The 17,061-nt window shown below is 56.5% G+C and overlaps 1 protein-coding gene across 17 annotated transcripts in view; it reads right to left on the bottom strand.

Annotated features, from left to right (window-relative positions):
- LRP8 (LDL receptor related protein 8) overlaps nucleotides 1–14,743 on the bottom strand; it is a 79,046-nt gene extending 64,303 nt beyond the window's left edge. For 7 of the 17 annotated variants that reach the window (XM_027108483.1, XM_027108484.1, XM_027108486.1 and 4 more), the window contains exons 1-2: nucleotides 14,078–14,366; nucleotides 13,141–13,260 (exon numbers count right to left, since the gene is read on the bottom strand). In XM_027108483.1, coding sequence (XP_026964284.1) covers nucleotides 13,141–13,260; nucleotides 14,078–14,183 — 226 coding nt within the window. In that variant the 5' untranslated portion in view covers nucleotides 14,184–14,366. Of the gene's footprint in view, nucleotides 1–11,720; nucleotides 11,844–13,140; nucleotides 13,261–14,077 lie in introns of those variants that run through there. The other 10 variants (XM_027108490.1, XM_027108492.1, XM_027108493.1 and 7 more) reach the window with 6 other exon arrangements.
- Nucleotides 14,744–17,061: the final 2,318 nt, after the last annotated feature.

Below are 17,061 nucleotides of genomic sequence, written 5' to 3'. Positions count from 1 at the left end.
TCGCCATCTCCAGCCCCTGGGGCTGCTGAGGGGATTCCGGCATTGGGATGGGGGTTGGGAGCCTGCTTTGGCCAAATGAAGATGCTGCTCCAGCCCCGAGAGCCACAGCTCACTCATTCAGTCACTCAACACACATTCACCAAGGCTTGCTCTGTGCCAGGCCAGAGACATTGGGCACCAGGGGCAGGTGGAGCAGAACAAGAGAAACCTCATCTCTCAATCTTCCCCACCCCCATCCAGGGGGGTGAGGCCAAAGCTGGGCAGGGGGCAGAGGATGGAGGCCCTGACTGCCCACACTCCATGTCACAGGTCTAAGGGGCTCGGCTCCCTTATCTTTCTGGGCACATTTGGGGCATGGGGGCAAGGGCTGGGCAGGATCAGACACAATGCAACCTCCTCCTGCACCCCACCCCTCCTGGAGGTCCCCAAGGCTCTGGGCTCATTTCCTAATGAGGTCCCTGTAAGGACTCTTCCTAATTAAATTAGGACAGTAAGTTATGGCCTGGGGCTGCAGGGGAAGAAGCAGGGACAAAGGTGACTTCTGGGGGTGCTCCCTGGCCCCTCCCAGCCCACCCAGCAGTGCAGCAGCCTGGCATGGGAGGGGATTCCTAAAGGACAGATGGGAGATGGAGGTTCAGAAAAAGAGGTCAAAATAAGTGGAGCAAATCTTGAATTGAGCACCGATCACGTCCAGACACTATTCTTGGTGCTTTTCCTAAACAAACTCGTATCATCGTCCAACCACCTAGAGGGTTAGGTGTTGGTGGCTCCATTTTAGAGAGGAGACAAGTGCTCAGAGAGGTGAAGTAACTTGCCTAGGGTCCCACAGCTAGGAAGCAGTGAAGTATGGACTCGATCCCAGGCAGCCTAGTTAGAGGCCCTGCTGTTATCTGAGCCACAGTGGAGTTGCTCATGGATGAGGCAATGCGGAAGCAGTCAGACGTAGGGGACCTGGGGGGCTTCCCACCCCCACGTCTATGGCTCCCACCTGGCCGCACAGCAAGCAGAGGTTTGGAGTCAGACCTAGACAGGGGTCAGGGAATCTGCATTTCAAACGGTGTCCAAAGTGACTCACTCTCCTGATCCAATCCTCACAGGTGGGAAAACTGAGGCCCAGGGAGGAGCAGAGACTTGCCCAAGTCCCTCAGCAAGTCAGCGACAAGGTGAGGCTACCTGGCTCCTGGTGTGGTGAGGGTGAGGGCCTGGGGGGGACTCGCTCGTAACGGATCAACAGCGACAAGGGCTCAGGTCTCTGCTTCCAGGGGGAGAACTCAGGGCAGCGTTTGCAAGTGTGGGAGAGGCCAAAGGCCAGGGAGAGGGAGGGCGAGGGGTCTGGGAGAAGGGGTGGCAGACAGAACAGGGGCTCCAGCCACATGGCTGGCAGACCTCTGTGTCCTGGTATGGCCCAGTTCCCGGTGTAGGAAGAACCGACTGGCTCTGTGAGATCCAGTGAGGCTTCAGGTACTGTACCCAGACCAGGAATTGCTCATTACCCGCGTGCACAGAGCAGGAGTCTGGGGTTCAGATTCGAGGGACTTATCCCAGGCCTCTAACTAGGACGTGGAAGGACTGCAGTGGAAACCCCAGTCCAGCTGACACTGGGAGGCCACGCGTGTGCCTTGTCCGTGCACCTCCAAGAAGCAGGCAGCTGTGCAGATGGGGGATGAAAAGAGGAGGAGACAGGAGAGCATTACATATGCAGCATATTTAAAGCCTGGGGCTATGGGTATTAAAGAATTGGCCTGGTCAGACTCAGCAAAAAAATAAACAGGCGGAAACCCCCGAGCAGATATAGGTGCTGCTAATTAACAGTTGGTTCCAGCTTTGCACATACGGTTTATGCCACATCCCCTGTGCGATGGGTTGGATTTCACAGCCCTTGCTCCCTGCTCTGGGCCTTCTGGGCCTCAGGGAACGGGGGCAGCTCCTTGGACCGCCACATCTGGGTCCTGGCCATGGCGGAGCTCCTGTGAACTCCGTGATTCTCAGGGGAAAACAAAAGAATCCCAGGGAATTGCGGCTGAGAGGGGCCTGGAGATGCCCCGCTCCCAATGAGCAGAGACCCAAGAGGGGCAGAGACCTGCTGATGGCCATTAGGTAAGGTAGGAGCAGTGGGGGAGCTGAGGTGGGCCTGGTCTCCAGGCCATGGCGTTTATATCAACCTCAGCCCTCTGCGTGGGGCGTGGGTGGGTGCAGACAGTGGGCTATAGGCTGAGGCTTGGAGGGGAGAGGCTGCCATGGCAGGGGGCAGGCTGGGAACAGAGACCGCTGGCACCTCTCCAGCTACAAATAATTCCCCACCACAAACAGCCCAGTGGGGGGCTTTGGCTTTGCCTTGGCTGGGCGGCCTTGGCCAGCATGGGAGGAAGAGCGTCACCTTGTCCCTGCAGCCTCTGTGCGTCCAGAACAGTCACCTCCCTCCTGGTGCACACCTGCTCTCTGAGCACGCACACTCCATGCACACGCACGTGTGCGGCTCTGAGAGTGATGGGGGCAGCAGATGGCAGCTCGGGGTCCAGGAAGTGGAGAGGGAGGGAGGGCGGGAAGAGCACTGGCACGAATATCCCTGGATTCGCGCCACCAGGAAAGCCCACCCTTGGCCTCCAGCTATTCGTACCAGCAGCTTAACCTGGGTCAACAGGCCCTTCCTGCCTCTCTCAGCTGCCAACTCTCTGATGTTAAACTGGACCCACTGGTGAACCAAGGTCCCCTCTTAGATAACTAACTATGCCAGGCCCGGATGGTTAACTAGCTCTCCTTGGTTCTCTCTGCGTAACCAGCTCCCCTAGGCCACCCAGGAAGCAGCCACCCTGGGGCCCCCGGTGCAGATGGCAGCGGATGAGATGATTCCTACAGTCCCTCCCGGCCCGAGAAACTGCTGTTCTCCCAGGCAGCCAAGTCCTCCCAACTGGCCAGCTGACCTACATCTCTCCTGCTGCTATTTCAGCAACTGCCCTCTTGTTATGTCCTTGGAGGAGGAGAAGGAAAGCTGTTGACGGTCGCTTCCACTTGGTGGGGATCAGGGGCTCGGGAAGGGGAAAGGGGATGCTCATTTCAGGGCCAGGTCTGGGCAGAACACTTTACATCAGCCTGCACACCTCTGAGAGGTGGGCTCATCATCCCCATTTCAGAGACCAAGGATCTAAAGCTCACAACATAAGACCCATACCAGGGACCCTGGCTAGTGGGTCACAGGGCTGGTGGCCTGACTCCATTTTTCTCCATCACTCCACTGCATCCAGTGCAGTCACGGGCACAGGAAGAAGACAAAAGGGAAAGTGGCCCAAGGAACCTGGGTCTTAGGGCTGAGTTCTGGAAGTGGACCCTAAAAAGTCCAGCTACCCTCCATCTGCCTGCCTGGAATCTACCCACAAAGCCAGGTACACTCCTACCAACCCTCACCAGGCATTAAGGAGCTCGAGGGCCACAGGTCCCCCTCCCCCAGGCCAGGACTGGTCCTGAGCCCAGCTCCAGGGAGAAGAAATCTGCTCAGAGTGCTGGTTACAGTGCAGGTGGAGCAAGGACCAATGGGTAAAGGGGAGATGAAGTTCAGAGAGGGAGAGCGCCTCACGCAGGGTCACACAGCAAGTTAGGGGCAAGGGCAGAACAACTTTTATAAAGCTGTGGAGGAGACAGATTCTACAAATATTTTGAGAAAAATGAAGACCAATTATACTCCCTTCTGCTTTCTTTGGTGGGGGTGGGGAGTCCTTGGGGCCAGAACACAGTTGTTCCTTCTCTTTGCTTTGTTTTGTGAGGCCTGGATCTGGCTACTTGGTCTGCCCCACAGGGCCAGGGTGAGGTGGCCCTGTGCTCAAGGAAGAGGGAGGTCCTGCTGGCCGCCAGCCTGGCTGGGAAGGGCCATGCGGAGTCAGGGGGTGTTGTGAGATAGGAAAACATCTCCTTGAGGGACTGCGACAAGGTGAGGATGAAAACGCACATGCTCAGCCATGCCTTTCCTAGGACTTCCTCTTAAGGGAAGAACCAGACAAATGCACAAAGGTGTAGTACTGGTATTCACCCCAGCACTGTGCAGAACAGGAAAAAAATATAAATATATAGATATATATATATATATATATATATATAACCAACTAAACACATGTCTGTCAATAGGAGACTGTGTCATTAAATTAGGGAAGATTCATGCAGTAGACTACTATCTAGCCCTTTAAAACGATAATACGTACCTACTGTTACTGACACTGAAAGATGTGCATGATGTGGGGAGAAAACAACTGACATAACACAAGCTCGTTTTGCAAAAACACCCAAAAACCAAAAAAAAAGAAAACCCAGAAACACACATGTTCATGCACACCAGCTCGCATGCAGAGAATGCAAGAACACCTCTGGGAGGACAGGCAGCTCCCACTGTGGTATAACCAAGGGGGACTCCTACCTTCCTCTTTTCCCTTTTCTGAATTGTCTGTGTGTTTTCTTTTCTTTAAATTACAAGTATGAAATTACCTTTATATAATCAGAAAAACTTACTTCCGTTGGAAAAACAAAGGAAATCAATTGAAGTGAGTTTCAGCTTCAGCACTACCAGTAACAGGCTGTGTGGCCCCAGGGGAGCCCCATGCCCTTGCTGAGCCTCACTTTCCTCATCAGGAAAATGGGGATGATAATGAACTCCTGCACCACCTTCCTCCCAGAGCAGCTGTGAGGCACAAACTGGAAGAGGCCATACTGTGGTTCGAATAGGCTGAGAGGGCCGGAAACGGAAATAGTCTCCAGAGCGGCTGGGGTAAAGTCCCTTGTGGCATCTCAAAGCCAGTGACCAAGGGAGGGCGGTGGTCACGTTCACCATTCCCATGTGACCATTCCCAGACTGGCTGACCTCAGAGAGGCTTTGGGCTGCCACATCCAAGGGGCAGGTGCGTGGAGGCCGTGAGGGGTCATAGGAACTGTGTGGACCTAGGAGCCCCATGGCCCTGCCTCTCTGAGTAACTCTCCTAGTCACTAGAGGGTGTTCCAAGGGGCCTGATAAAAAGCTGGGTTCCTCGCCCGCAAAGCAGCCGGCTTGTGGGCACCTGGCCTGGGCCCTGCCAGGGTCAGGGAGGTCAAACCAGGTGCAGGGGGATGGGGGAGCTCACAGGCAGGGCCCGCTCCTGAGCCACTGCAGCCGAGGGGCTATTCCTACGGCCTGTGACATACACTGGCTTGTAAGAGGAGCCATGGCGAGCACAACTGATGATCAAAGCTGCCACCTGGGGCCGCGCTCATGCCTGGGGGCACCCAGGGGCCAGAGCTGCTCGGGAGGGAGCCGGTACACCCACTGGCAGGGGCTGGCAAGGACGGATGCCTGGGGTACCTAGAAAGGAAGGGCGGTCGCAGCACACCCCAGGCCACTCCCACTGTAGCTGTGACTGGGATGTGTGAACGTGTATCTCTTCCTTTCACCTGTGTCACAATGCAGCCAGACAGGCATGGCCCAGTCCTGCCGCTGACCCGCTGACCTGCCTGGGGCAAGTGACTTCACCTCTCAGAGCCTCGGCTCTTTCTCTGTGAAGTGCAGTGATGATGCGTCCAGGCACCGGCTGAGGGAGGTATTGCATGAGAAAGCCCCCAGCAGTGAGCATGCTCGTGAACTCTTACTATAGTTAACAATATTATTTTAGATGAGTTCCCAGCGATCTGGGGGTGGGCAGCAGGCCCCAGCCAGGGGCAGTATGCACCTGCGGTCCCCGTGGGGAAGTCCCAAGCCCTTTCTGTGTGCAGGAGCCAGTGCCCGCCTGCAGCCTGAGAACACCTTGTTCCCTGGTCCAGCAGGAAAAGGAGAGGGGGGGCGGGGTGGCAGCAGGTGGGAGTTGGGAGCGTACTGTTCTGACTCAGTCCCAACCCAGGAACTGAGGACACCCTAGTTCTGAGAATGGGTCCCTGCTGACACCAGGAGCTGATGTCCAGCCACCAGGGCCTCGGTTTCACCTTCTGAAGCCTGGAGCTGGGAAGCTCCCAAGTTTACAGTGTGAGCACTGAGAGGCCTGCATGCCCAGGTCCTGTGTGACTGTGGATGTCACTGGTGCCCTCGGGGCTTCAGGTGACCCAGCTCACAAGAGGGGGCCTGACTATGGTCCCTAAAGGATGCTCAGCTCCCTTCTCCAGCTTCAAGGACCCCCCAGGGCCTTCTCAGAGGCCCCTGGGTCCCCTACACCTGACCGATATATGCTTCTCACCCTCAAAAGTCGGGGACATTTCCTCAGTCCATTCATTCATGCACACACCATCCCTCAAATGCCTCGGCTCTGGGCCAGGCCCTGTGGTCCCCCACCACAGACTCTCCCAGCAACCACAAGCTCCTATGATGGGCTATTACAAGGGTGCACAAAGCCATGGGCATCCAGACATAGGAGAGGTTAGATCACACCAGGAAGACAGGGAAGGCTTCATGGACGTGGTAATGAGCTGGGTTTTGAAGGATGGGTAGAAGCCAGGGAAGGACAATCCAAGCAGAAGAAAAGCATGTATGTATGAGACCTAGAGTCAGCGAATTGCATGGGGGTCAGAGAACCGAAGTCCACATTTTGGATGACTTGGGCTCTTGGCCTTTTCTGAGGAAGGATGGCAATATTGGAAATGACACCCCTTGAAGTCATCTGCATCAGCGACATATCACTGGGTCCTCAGTTTCCCTATCTGTACAATGGAAACAGTACTCACCACCCCACAGGCAATGGCCAAGGAAGGCCCTTGGAAACTGTGGAGGGTCACACCCATGGGGGGGTGCTGGACAAGGGGGGCCTTATGTTGAGGCCCCATGTGGTCTCCAGAAAAGACAGTCCCTCCTAGACAGAAACCTGTAGTGCAAGAAGGCATCACTGGACACTGCAGCCCCTCACCCTCTTCTTCCATGTCCTCTGAGCCCCAGGCCCTCTGACCCCAACTGGGTAGACAAAGCTCAGAGAGGAAGACGCTAAGGAAGAGTCCGGGCTCCAGAGTGGACAGGCCTGGGCCAAATCCTGGCTCTAGCACTCAAACATCATGACCTTGGCCAAGTCACTTCTCTTTGAGCCTCAGTTTCATCATCTTTAAAATGGGAATAATAAGAAAACAGCCCTCACAGGGTTGTGAGTAGTAATATTAATGAATGCAGATTGTCCAACATCGTGCCAGGCATGGGGGTGAGTAGTCAGTATCTGTTAGTAGTAATTCCCTCAAGGGAGCTATTTATTTTGGAATCCCTCGTGCTCAGCACAAGGATAGCAGAGCAGACAATGTGGAGAAGACAGATCTGAGACCGAGGGGAGAACAGGGACATGTTGTGGGTGCTCAGGGACTAGGGAGCAAGAGGACAAGAGGTCAGGGAAGGCCACCTGGGGGAGGTGGCATCTCCATCAGGCCTTCAAAGACTGGGTGATCTGGGCTTGCGGGCATTTGCAGAGCTGTTGAGATCCAGGGCCCCGAGGCCTGGCTGCCCAGCCCCCAGAGCAGGGCCCCACACCCTCTCCTAGGCCCAGGACTGGCTTCATGGGGATGGCACTGGCCTGGGGGTCTGACCACAGACCCTGGGCCAGGAGACTTGCACTTGGTAACAGCCCTGAAGGGTGGCACAAATAAGCCTATACCCTCCTGCTCCATCAGCCCTATGGGTCCTCTCGCTCCTCACCCTCTCCCTGGGGCAACTCTCTGGTTTCACCTGCTGTTGCTACTTCCCTAAGGAGGGAGAACTGTCAAGTCAGCTGCCTGCAGACAACCGAGAGGACTAAGCCAACCAGCCCTGAGGCCTATTGCACTCGGAACCCCCAGCAGGCCTGAGAAAGCCCAGGGGGTTCCCAGAGGGGAACTCCGTCCCAGGAGAGCCCCCAGGAAGGCCCATGGGAGAGTCTTCAGCAAACACTCCCAAGGCCTGCTGGGGCCAGCCACGGAGACACAGACCTGGCCCTAGGGAAGGGAGAAGCTTAGGCCCTGTGGGGCAGAGCCATGGGGGCTGTAGGGCTTCCTCCCCTTCCCAGGCACAGACAGGTCTGGAAACCAGCCTTGGGACAAGCATACGGCCTGAGGGAAGTCTTCCTCGGCCCCTCCCAGGGCCCCCGGCCACTCATTCACTGAGACCAACCAGGCCTGTTTGATTCATTTCTTCCCTCAGGCCCTCCTTGGGTACCTTCCTCCACTCCCAGGTCCATCTCAGGGCCGAATGGCCTTGGGACCACCTCCACTGTGGCTGGGGAACCCTCTGGCTGAGGCACGCCTCAGCTGCGCGAGCCTTTGGATCTCGGGCTAAGCAAATGCGGGCAGGAGAACCAGGGGGGTCCTGGCAGACAGGTATCTAGAGACCTCAGTGAGACTCCTCCTCCAGGAACAGACAGACCCACTCCATTCATTGAACACCTACTGCTTACCAGGCACATTATCTCACTTAATCCTCATCACTGGGAGGGAGAAACTATTATCACCTCCAAGGCCATTCAGCCAGAGGTCACAGTTGGGATAGAAAACCAGGAGTATCTGATTCAAGGCCACATTGAGTTATTCCAACACACATCTCTAAGTCCCCTCTTTCGACTCCTGTATCTCAGCCCTGGGGAAAGAGGGGAGCAGGGAGGGCTTTCTGGAGGAGGTGATACCTGCACTGATGATTCTAAGATGACAAAAAGAAGGTAGCCAGGTGAGGGAGCAGAAAGTGTTCCACACAGATGGAATAGCACGTGCAAAGCCCTAGCAGTAAGAAGCAGTTGAAAGGCCAGAATGTGACAGAAGTTTGGTGTCACAGGTTCATAGGAAGAGCAGGAAGGGGCTGGAGGGCAGTGGGGCAGCGGAAGCTGGTCACAGAGGGCCAGATGCAGAGGAGTCTAAGCCGACCCTATCCTATGGGTACATGGGAGCTTCGGGAGGACTCCGAATGGTGGAGCTGGTGGGTCAGATGAGGAAACCGAGGTTCAGAGAGAGCAGCACGATCTGTCAGATGACTCCATCCAGGAAAGGACATGAAGCTGGGCCTCGTGTCAGGGGTGTGAGAATGGGCTAGGCCAGGCGGCACACTGAAGACCAGATGCGGGCTTGCAGCCCCAGCTGGGAGCTGTGGCCGAGCTTTAATTATTTACAAGGCTACTTCCCAGCAGGCCTCAGCACTCCTACAGCCTGGCCTTGCCAGCTAATGAACTCTCGGCCACGGGAGACCTTGCTGCGGCCACTCTTTATTAAAACTGGAACGGAGCGGTGATGGGGGCTGGGAGAACAGGGCAGCCTAAAGAAGCCTAAACAGGTAGAGGAAACTGAGCATACGACCAGTCCACCTGTCTAAGCAGTCCATCCACACGGAGAAGCGCAGAGCTCTTCCCAGAGCTGGAAGTGGAGTGTGGGGGTTGATGTCCCCTCAAGATGGGGAAACAGAGGCCTGGGAGGACTTGCCTGAGGTCGTCAGCTAGTGCTTGATGCAGCACAAGTTCCATTAGTTGGGTGCCTGCATTCACACCCCAGCAGTTTCAGTTTCACTTAAAAATCATACACCCTTGGGCTTCCCTGGTGGCGCAGTGGATGGGAGTCTGCCTGCCGATGCAGGGGACGTGGGTTCGCGCCCCGGTCCGGGAGGATCCCACATGCTGCGGAGAGGCTGGGCCCGTGAGCCATGGCCGCTGGGCCTGCGCGTCTGGAGCCTGTGCTCCACAACGGGAGAGGCCACAACAGTGAGAGGCCCGCGTACCGCAAAAAAAAAAAAAAAAAAAATCATACACCCTTGTTACTTAACCCCTCTGTGCCTTTGTAAAATGAGGAAAATGCGGGTACTTCCAAGAGTCACCCCATTTTATAGACTCGAGGTGCACGAGGTGATACATGTAGAATCTCAGCACAACTGGTCCACAGCAAGTACTCAGTAAGCGTTCATTGTTGTTGCTGTTGCTACTCTGGGGGCAAAGGGCTGGCTGGAGACCAGAACCCGTGTCTCTGCTCCCAGACACTAAGCAGCAACAGGAAACTGAGGCCAAGGCGCCAGCTGGCCTACGTGACCCAGGTGCAGCCAGGAACCCCACCCCTTCCCCTGGCCGGGCCGCCCCTGGGCTTCCAGCCCCTTCCTCCACTTTGAAGGCCCTTTGAGCTGGGAACTGAAACCCCATGAGCCTTTCCCTTCCCCATCCCCGTCAGACCTGTGTCTCCAAAAGGCTGAGTCCCATCCGCTGCGGGTGAGCTTCCGCGCTTAGAAGGTCTTCCTTTGAGTTCCAGCTCCAACCCTGAGGAGCTGTGTGAATTTGGGGGAGTCACTTCACCTGTCTGAACCCCAGTTCTTCCTCTATAATGCGGAGACTGCATCACCTATTTTTAAATGGTAAGCTCTGAGGGAATGGCATTAGTTACCATCTTTCAAGGCCTGCCTTAGCTGTCTCTTCCTCCAGAAAGCCTTCCTTGGTTTCCCCCACATACAAGCTCCCTCCCTCCAACCTCCATCAGCTCTCAGAATTCACGGTCTGCATTCTGACCCCTTTGGGAGCCTGAACTCATTTTGTCCCACACAGACTTCACTTACAAATGGCAATCCCCATTTTGCAGGCCGAGAGGTATAGAGATGGGGTGATTCAGGCCCTCTCACAGGGTGGAATGGTTGGAGTGGTCAAATATAAGGCAGGGAGGATGGTTCCAAGAAATGCAGCTCGGGCAGGTGGCCCGGAATGGAGGGAACTCCCCAGATAGGGAAGGAAGGGGTGACAAAAGACCATTTTCCAACACCAGGCCTCATACAGCCACCCAAAGCTCCCACCCCTTTCTTCAAGATTTCTCTTTGTGGCCCCTAGGGGTCCCTTTCTAAAGACCTTGGTGGTGTGGACACTCATCCATTCCCTTCTCTTCACCAGCGCCAGGTGAAGACTTCCTACGGGTATAACCGATGGTAGAGGAACAGCTACCCCGCATTTGGCAGATGAAGAGACAAGCCCAGAGAAGCCCAGAAAAGCCCAGAAAAGCCCAGTGTGGGGGACGGATACTTGACACCAACAGCAAAGCCCTCAACGTCGGTTGCTTTTGTTCACTAACCCTCTGCCTGTGATTCCACCCCATCCATCTCAGAATGAAAGTAGGAGCCCAGAGTGGCCGTCAGATTGGCCCTGGTCCCATCTGGGGTCGCCCAGCCACCCGCTACTTCACTCCTCCATCTTGCCCAGAGCCTCGATGGAGATGAAAAGCACCCGGATCACCCTCCTGGGTCCTTCTGCACCACACTCCCACCAGAGCAGACAGTGCCCCTGAGCTAGGAGGCAGGTGGACACCCTCACCAAGTTCTGTCACTCTCAGCTGTGTGACCTTAGGCAAATCACTCAACTTCTCTGAGCCAGAGTCCTTATCTACAAAGGGGGATGACAAGAAACACGTCTGCTCTTCACGGCCACCCCCAACAAAACTGTTGTTATACAGAGCCAGGGAGATAAGGTAAAACCAGCCCAGAAATGCACAGTTTCCACTTCCTCGCCTCATCCTCAGCACTCCCCCTGTAAGGAAACCAAAGAAGAACAACTCCGGGCGAGGAGACTCACTATCACATTTTACCCTGGCTCAGGCATTTTCAGAATTTCAATATCATTGGGAAATGGTTAGGGTCATAATTAGACTAAGAACTCTGGAGTCAGATGCTTAAATTTAAGCTCCTACTTAGCAGCTCAACAGCTGTGGAATAACTGACTTGATCTCTCACTGCCTTGGGGCTTTTTTGTTTTGTGTTTTTTGGTTTGTTTTGGTGTATAAAATAGGACTGCTCTGAAGGTTACAGGAGTTTATATAAGATAAGCACTTACCACAGTGGTTGGCACACAGCTAACAGTCGGCACATGTTAGTCGCATCACTTTCAATTACATTTCTAGAACTGGTCTTCAAAACCAGGGCAGGAATCATTAGCCCAAGTGGTCAGGAGAGGAAACTGAGACAGGAGGGAAAGATGCGCCCATGTCACACAGCCAAATCTGGGTTGGTCTGAGAATGAACCTGGGGGCTGACTAGCAAACCCCGAAAAAAACCACTATAACTCAACAGACAATGCCTGTCCAGGTGGTCTCTCTACCCCTCTTGCCACTGCGTGGTGCTGTGGGCCTGCCTGTCCACCTGTTGCCCTCCTCCCACAGAACCTGCACTCCCTGGCCTGCGGGGTGGGCCTGTTCTCCAAAGTGTCCCAGTGCCTGGCATACAGCAGGTGCTCAGTAACGATGAATGAATGACTGCCCGCGTCTGTGTTTTTATAGAGTCCTGTTTATCTGTTCCTGGAACTATACTCCTTCCACTGTGGCAACTGCTTGCTAACTCGCCTCAGGTCCCACAGACATCAGAAACCACGTGCACCTCACGAAACAACTTCCAAAGCAGTCGTGCCCAGGTGTACAGACACCACACTCGGCAAAGGCGGCCGGCCACCTGCACGTGACCATGGGTTCACGCGCGGCCTTGGGATCCTCACCCCCCTTCCAGGAAACAAACTCATCCCTCTGGCCCCCTCCTTCCTGCTCTGCCCCATGACTCATGCCTCAGTCTGGCTGGCAGGAGAGCGCAGTCGGCCAACCAGGGTGGCACAAGAAAGGTCTTCACCATGACTAGGCAGAAAGGCAGCGGGCGCCAGCGCCCCGCCTGCACCTACTACCCAGGGGAGGAGCGGGGGTGTGGCCAAGGCGGGGCCAGGGCAGGGCCCCAACGCCAAGGGCGCCAGAAAAGTGCACACCCAGCCGTTCCACGATTGGCCTGCTTCGGCCACAGGGACCTATGGGGTGGTCCTCGCACAGCCAATCAGGGGCCCCGGGGAGCCCATTCATTCACAAAACCCAGCAGGAAAAGGAGTGAGGCTAGGCCCAGAGTTGCCTGGAACTTTGAGACACGAGTGCGTTCCGTGGGGCCTAGGCAAGAGTCCCGGAGGGCCTGATCGCAGAAAGCTAGACGCTTGCAGGGACCGTCGCGTCGCCGCCCCACAGTTCCGGCCCAGCAACCCGGGCGTGGCGTGCCCTCCTCCCGGGCCGTGCTGCGCCGGGCTTCGCCCCCGGCTCCATCAGGACCTGCCGGCCCAGAACCCGCTGGGTCCCTAAGTGCCTGGAGGGAAAGGGCTCCCGGGAGGGTTCCCGGCTGCAGGCTCCGGCAGTAAAGGTCCAGGCAGGTGGCCCGGTGGCGGCTGCAGCCACGTGGACGCTGAGCAAGGAGTCCCCCACCTTTCCCTCCCTCCCCGGCCGGCCACTCACGGCAGTCATCCTCGTCGCTGTTGTCCGAGCAGTCGTCGTCCTCGTCGCATCTCCACACAGAGGGGATGCAGCGCTCGTTCCGGCACCGGAACTGGTCCTCTTCGCACTCCTTGACCGACCCTGCGCGGGGGAGAGGGGGCGTGAGCCGGATCCCCGGAACAAGCGATCCCGGCCGCGGGGAGGGGTCTACTGAGTGAAGGAGAGGGCCCGATGCTGAAGCCAACGATCTGGAGGCCTCTGGCACCCTCGATCAGGAAGCAGGGCAGGATGGTAAGGGTTCCTGGGATGACGGGCTGCTCTGTGGCAGGCACACACAGTCGGTGTCCCACCACTTAGGTATGCCCCCCATTCAGAACACTCACCCGCACACACGGCCCTTAGTGAGAGACGCACGCAGACACGCAGGGAGCCCCTGACACGCACGCAGACACGCACGCAGCCCACAGGGAGCCCCTGAACACGCCGCGACACGCACACTGGGCGCTGCGGGCACATCCGCCTCGCACGCAGCCCCTCTTTCTCTGCCACACGCAGGGGTCGCCGGAAACGCATTGTCAGGCGGGGTAGTCTCCGGGCTCCGCTCAACGCCGCTGCGGAGCGCGCGTGTCAAATTAACGCCAACGGCGAGAATCACACAGCCCTCCCGAAAGCATCAGTGATCACCCCCAGCAAAGTTCCCGGCCCGCCCGGCCCCCACGGCGCCCATCCCCCAAGAGCAGGTGCCGGAGGGCAGAGCCCACCACACAGGGAGCCGCGGGGGCGGGGGTCTAGGGCAAATTAAGGGAGAGCTGGGTCCCGAGGAGCATATCCCACCCGGGCGCCTCCCTGCCAGGCCCGGGCTCTGAGGCCCCGGCGCAACCCTCCCCCCGGCCGCCGGGCCGTGCTTTGTTGGCCGCTCCGGCGGCGTAAAGCTGGGCCGGGGACCGGCCGCACGCACCTTGGCCGCCGCGCAGTGGATCCGCCGCCGCCTCGAGATGCTGGAGCTGCAGCAGCAGCAGCAGCAGCGCCAGCGGCCGGAGCGCGCCCCGTTCGGGGAGGCCCATGGCGGGCCCCGGGCTCCGGCCGCCGCTCCCCGCGCACCCCGTGCCGCCGCCGCGCCTCAGCCCTCCGAGTCCTTGCCGCGGCGCCGGGGCTGCCGCTGCCCCCGCCGCCGCCGCCGCCGCTGCCGCCCGCCCCGGCTCCTCGGCTGCATTTCAAGCAGGTTCCGTGACGCTCGGCGGCGGGGCGGGCTCAGGCTGGGCGCGCGGCCCCAGGCCTGGGCTGCCTCAGCCTGCGCGCGCGCCCCCCCCCCCCCCCCCCGCTGCCGCCTCCGCCCCACGCTCCTCCCGCTGCCGCCTCCTTTCCCTCCTCCCTCATGCCCTTGGTCCACTTCTCCCTAGGCCCGTGCTCGGTGACCCTGCTCAAGGCCCGCCGCGTGCTGGGCGTTGCAGACGTTGGGATGAGCCAGGCGAGGCCCCTACCCCCAGAGGTGGCAGACAGCCCAAGGGAAGTAGCACAGGCTGCCTGGAGGAGGTGACATGCTGATAGGTGGCTGAGGGAGGCCTAGGAGTGAACCTGGACGGGAGGGGAGATGATGTTCCCGGGTGCACAGGCCTGGGCATGTGCACACGGAGCAGGGATGGTAGTGGACAGGGATTGGGGTGCCAGGATTCTTGTGATCAGGGAGAAGCTGGGGGAGCAGGAATGAACCTCTGCACCCCTCCAAGACTCCAACCCGGATGTTACACGTCTGTGTAGCTGGTTAACATGCCTGTGTTGCATTCTCATGTGAGAATTCCCACGGCCAAGGATGTGAGGCAGGTGGCTTGGGCCTGGCTCACAAACTTGATCCATTCATTCTCATTCAGTGTTCTGTTGGGCCAGGCAGAGGGGCAGACAATCAGGGGGAACTGCATGGGCGACAGGGTAGTGGAGATGGAGAAGGGCAGAGACTGTGGGACCCCACAGAAGGGACGCCTCATCCCTGCTAATAGGGGACGCACACCCAGGGCTGCTGTCTGCTTCTGCTGGCATGAATAAGACCTCTCCCCTGGAAGGTCTCAGCCCCATCTCATCCATGCCAGGGTACAGGTGACTAGATTTTAGCTACCTGCTGGTAAGCAAGGCCCAACCAGCCCAGCCTTTTTGGACAATGAGTTTTGAGGGCACTGGCCACTAAAAGAGACAGACTGGGAGGTGGCTAGGCCCAGTGTAGGTCCACCCTCCCCTCCTCTCTTGCTGCCTCACATCCATGGCAGAGGGGCAGAAAAAGGGGCTTCAGGAGCTGTTAGTCTCAGGCCTGGAAGCCACTCTGTCTCATCAGCAGTACTGTTACTGAGCCTTGTTTCCTCCCACAGAGGGCAGCCCCTTAGCAATTCGGTCATCCAACAAGCACATCCCAGCTCTGCTCTGTGCCAACCCTGGGCCTAGGAGTGCCAAGGTGAATCAGACATGGTACCAGCTTGATTGGTGGGGAGACAGACTATCAACGGACAGACAATGAAATGCAAGCATGCTTTCAACAAAAACTTATGGAGCACCTCCTATGTGCCAGGCATTGCCCAGGGATACAGTGTAGAAATAGATGACGTCCCTCTTTGCTCTCCTACATCTTACATCTTAGTTGGGAGAGACAGACACAAAAGCAAGAAAACAAACAAACAAGAAATGATAATAATTTCAGATCATCATAACTGCTATGGAAAAAATAAAGTAGGGTGATGTGAGAGTGATGGGAGGTAACTTTAGAGAGGTGATCAGGGAAGGCCTCTCTGAGGAGGTGACATTTCGCTGAATGGCAAGAAGGAGCCTGCTGTGGACTGAATGTTTGTGTCCTCCCAGAATTCATATGTTAAAACCTAATCCCAAATGTGAGGGTATTTGAAAGTGGGGTCTTTGGGAGTCAATTAGGACGTAAATGGGATTAGTGCCCTTATAAAACAGGCCCCAGAAAGATCTCTGGCCCCTTCTACCATGTGAGGACACATCGAGAAGAGAGTCATCTATGAAACAGGAAGTGGGCTCTCACCAGACACCAACTCTGCTGGCATCTTGATCTTTTAGTGCCTTGATCTTGGACTTCTCAGGCTCCCAACAAATTTCTGTTGTTTTTAAGCCACCCAATCTATGATATTTTGTTATGGCAGCCCATATGGACTAAGACGGAGCCCAACCATAGGAAGATTGGCTGTAAGGGCATTCCTGGCAAAGGGACCAGCAGGACAGAGGCCTTGAGGTGGGTTGGAGCTCGGTGAGGAGAAGTTGGGTGACCAGGCGAGGTCAGAGTCAGCAATGTTCTGATCACATGAGGGCTTTGTAGGCCCCAGCAGGAGGTTTGGATTTTGTTCCAAGTACAACGATGGCCACTGTGACAGCAGGATGCCTGGGACTCTGGAGCCCTTCCTGCAGCCAAGACTGACTGCTTCATCTCAGCCCCTCTTTCACTCTGTGGTCTCAAGGAAAGTCAGTTCCCACCTCTGAGCTTCAGTTTCTCTTCTGCAAAATAGAGATGGAGAATTTCAAAGGTCTATTCTAGTTTTAAGATTGTGTAGATTAAAGTTCGGAGGCAGCAGGGTAAAGAGATTAAGAGCATGGGCTCTGGGTTAGACTACCTGAGTTTAAGTCTGTTCCTTCCCTTCCTAGCTACATGACCTTGGACTTAACCTCTGTGGTTAACCTCTGTGGCTCAGTTTTTTTATCTGTAAAATGGGAATGGTGACAGTACCTCACAAGGTTGTGAGGATTACATTAGAGGACATGCACAGCATGCACTGTACTGCAGGTGCATAATAGCTATTAGTTATGTTACTGTTATTCAAACATAATTCCCTGTCAAAAACCCCTGATAACCTCCTAACACTCAGAGAATAAAGACTGAGCCTTCCTTCACCTCCCCTCCAAGAGGGTCTTTGCTCATACTGTCCGACACACATCCAGCTGCCA

This window comes from Aethalodelphis obliquidens, unplaced genomic scaffold (genome assembly GCF_003676395.1).
Source record: "Aethalodelphis obliquidens isolate GAN/ISIS:26980383/991018 unplaced genomic scaffold, ASM367639v1 scaffold9, whole genome shotgun sequence".
NCBI lineage: Eukaryota > Metazoa > Chordata > Mammalia > Artiodactyla > Delphinidae > Aethalodelphis > Aethalodelphis obliquidens.
This window is presented reverse-complemented; position numbering and strand designations above follow the sequence as displayed.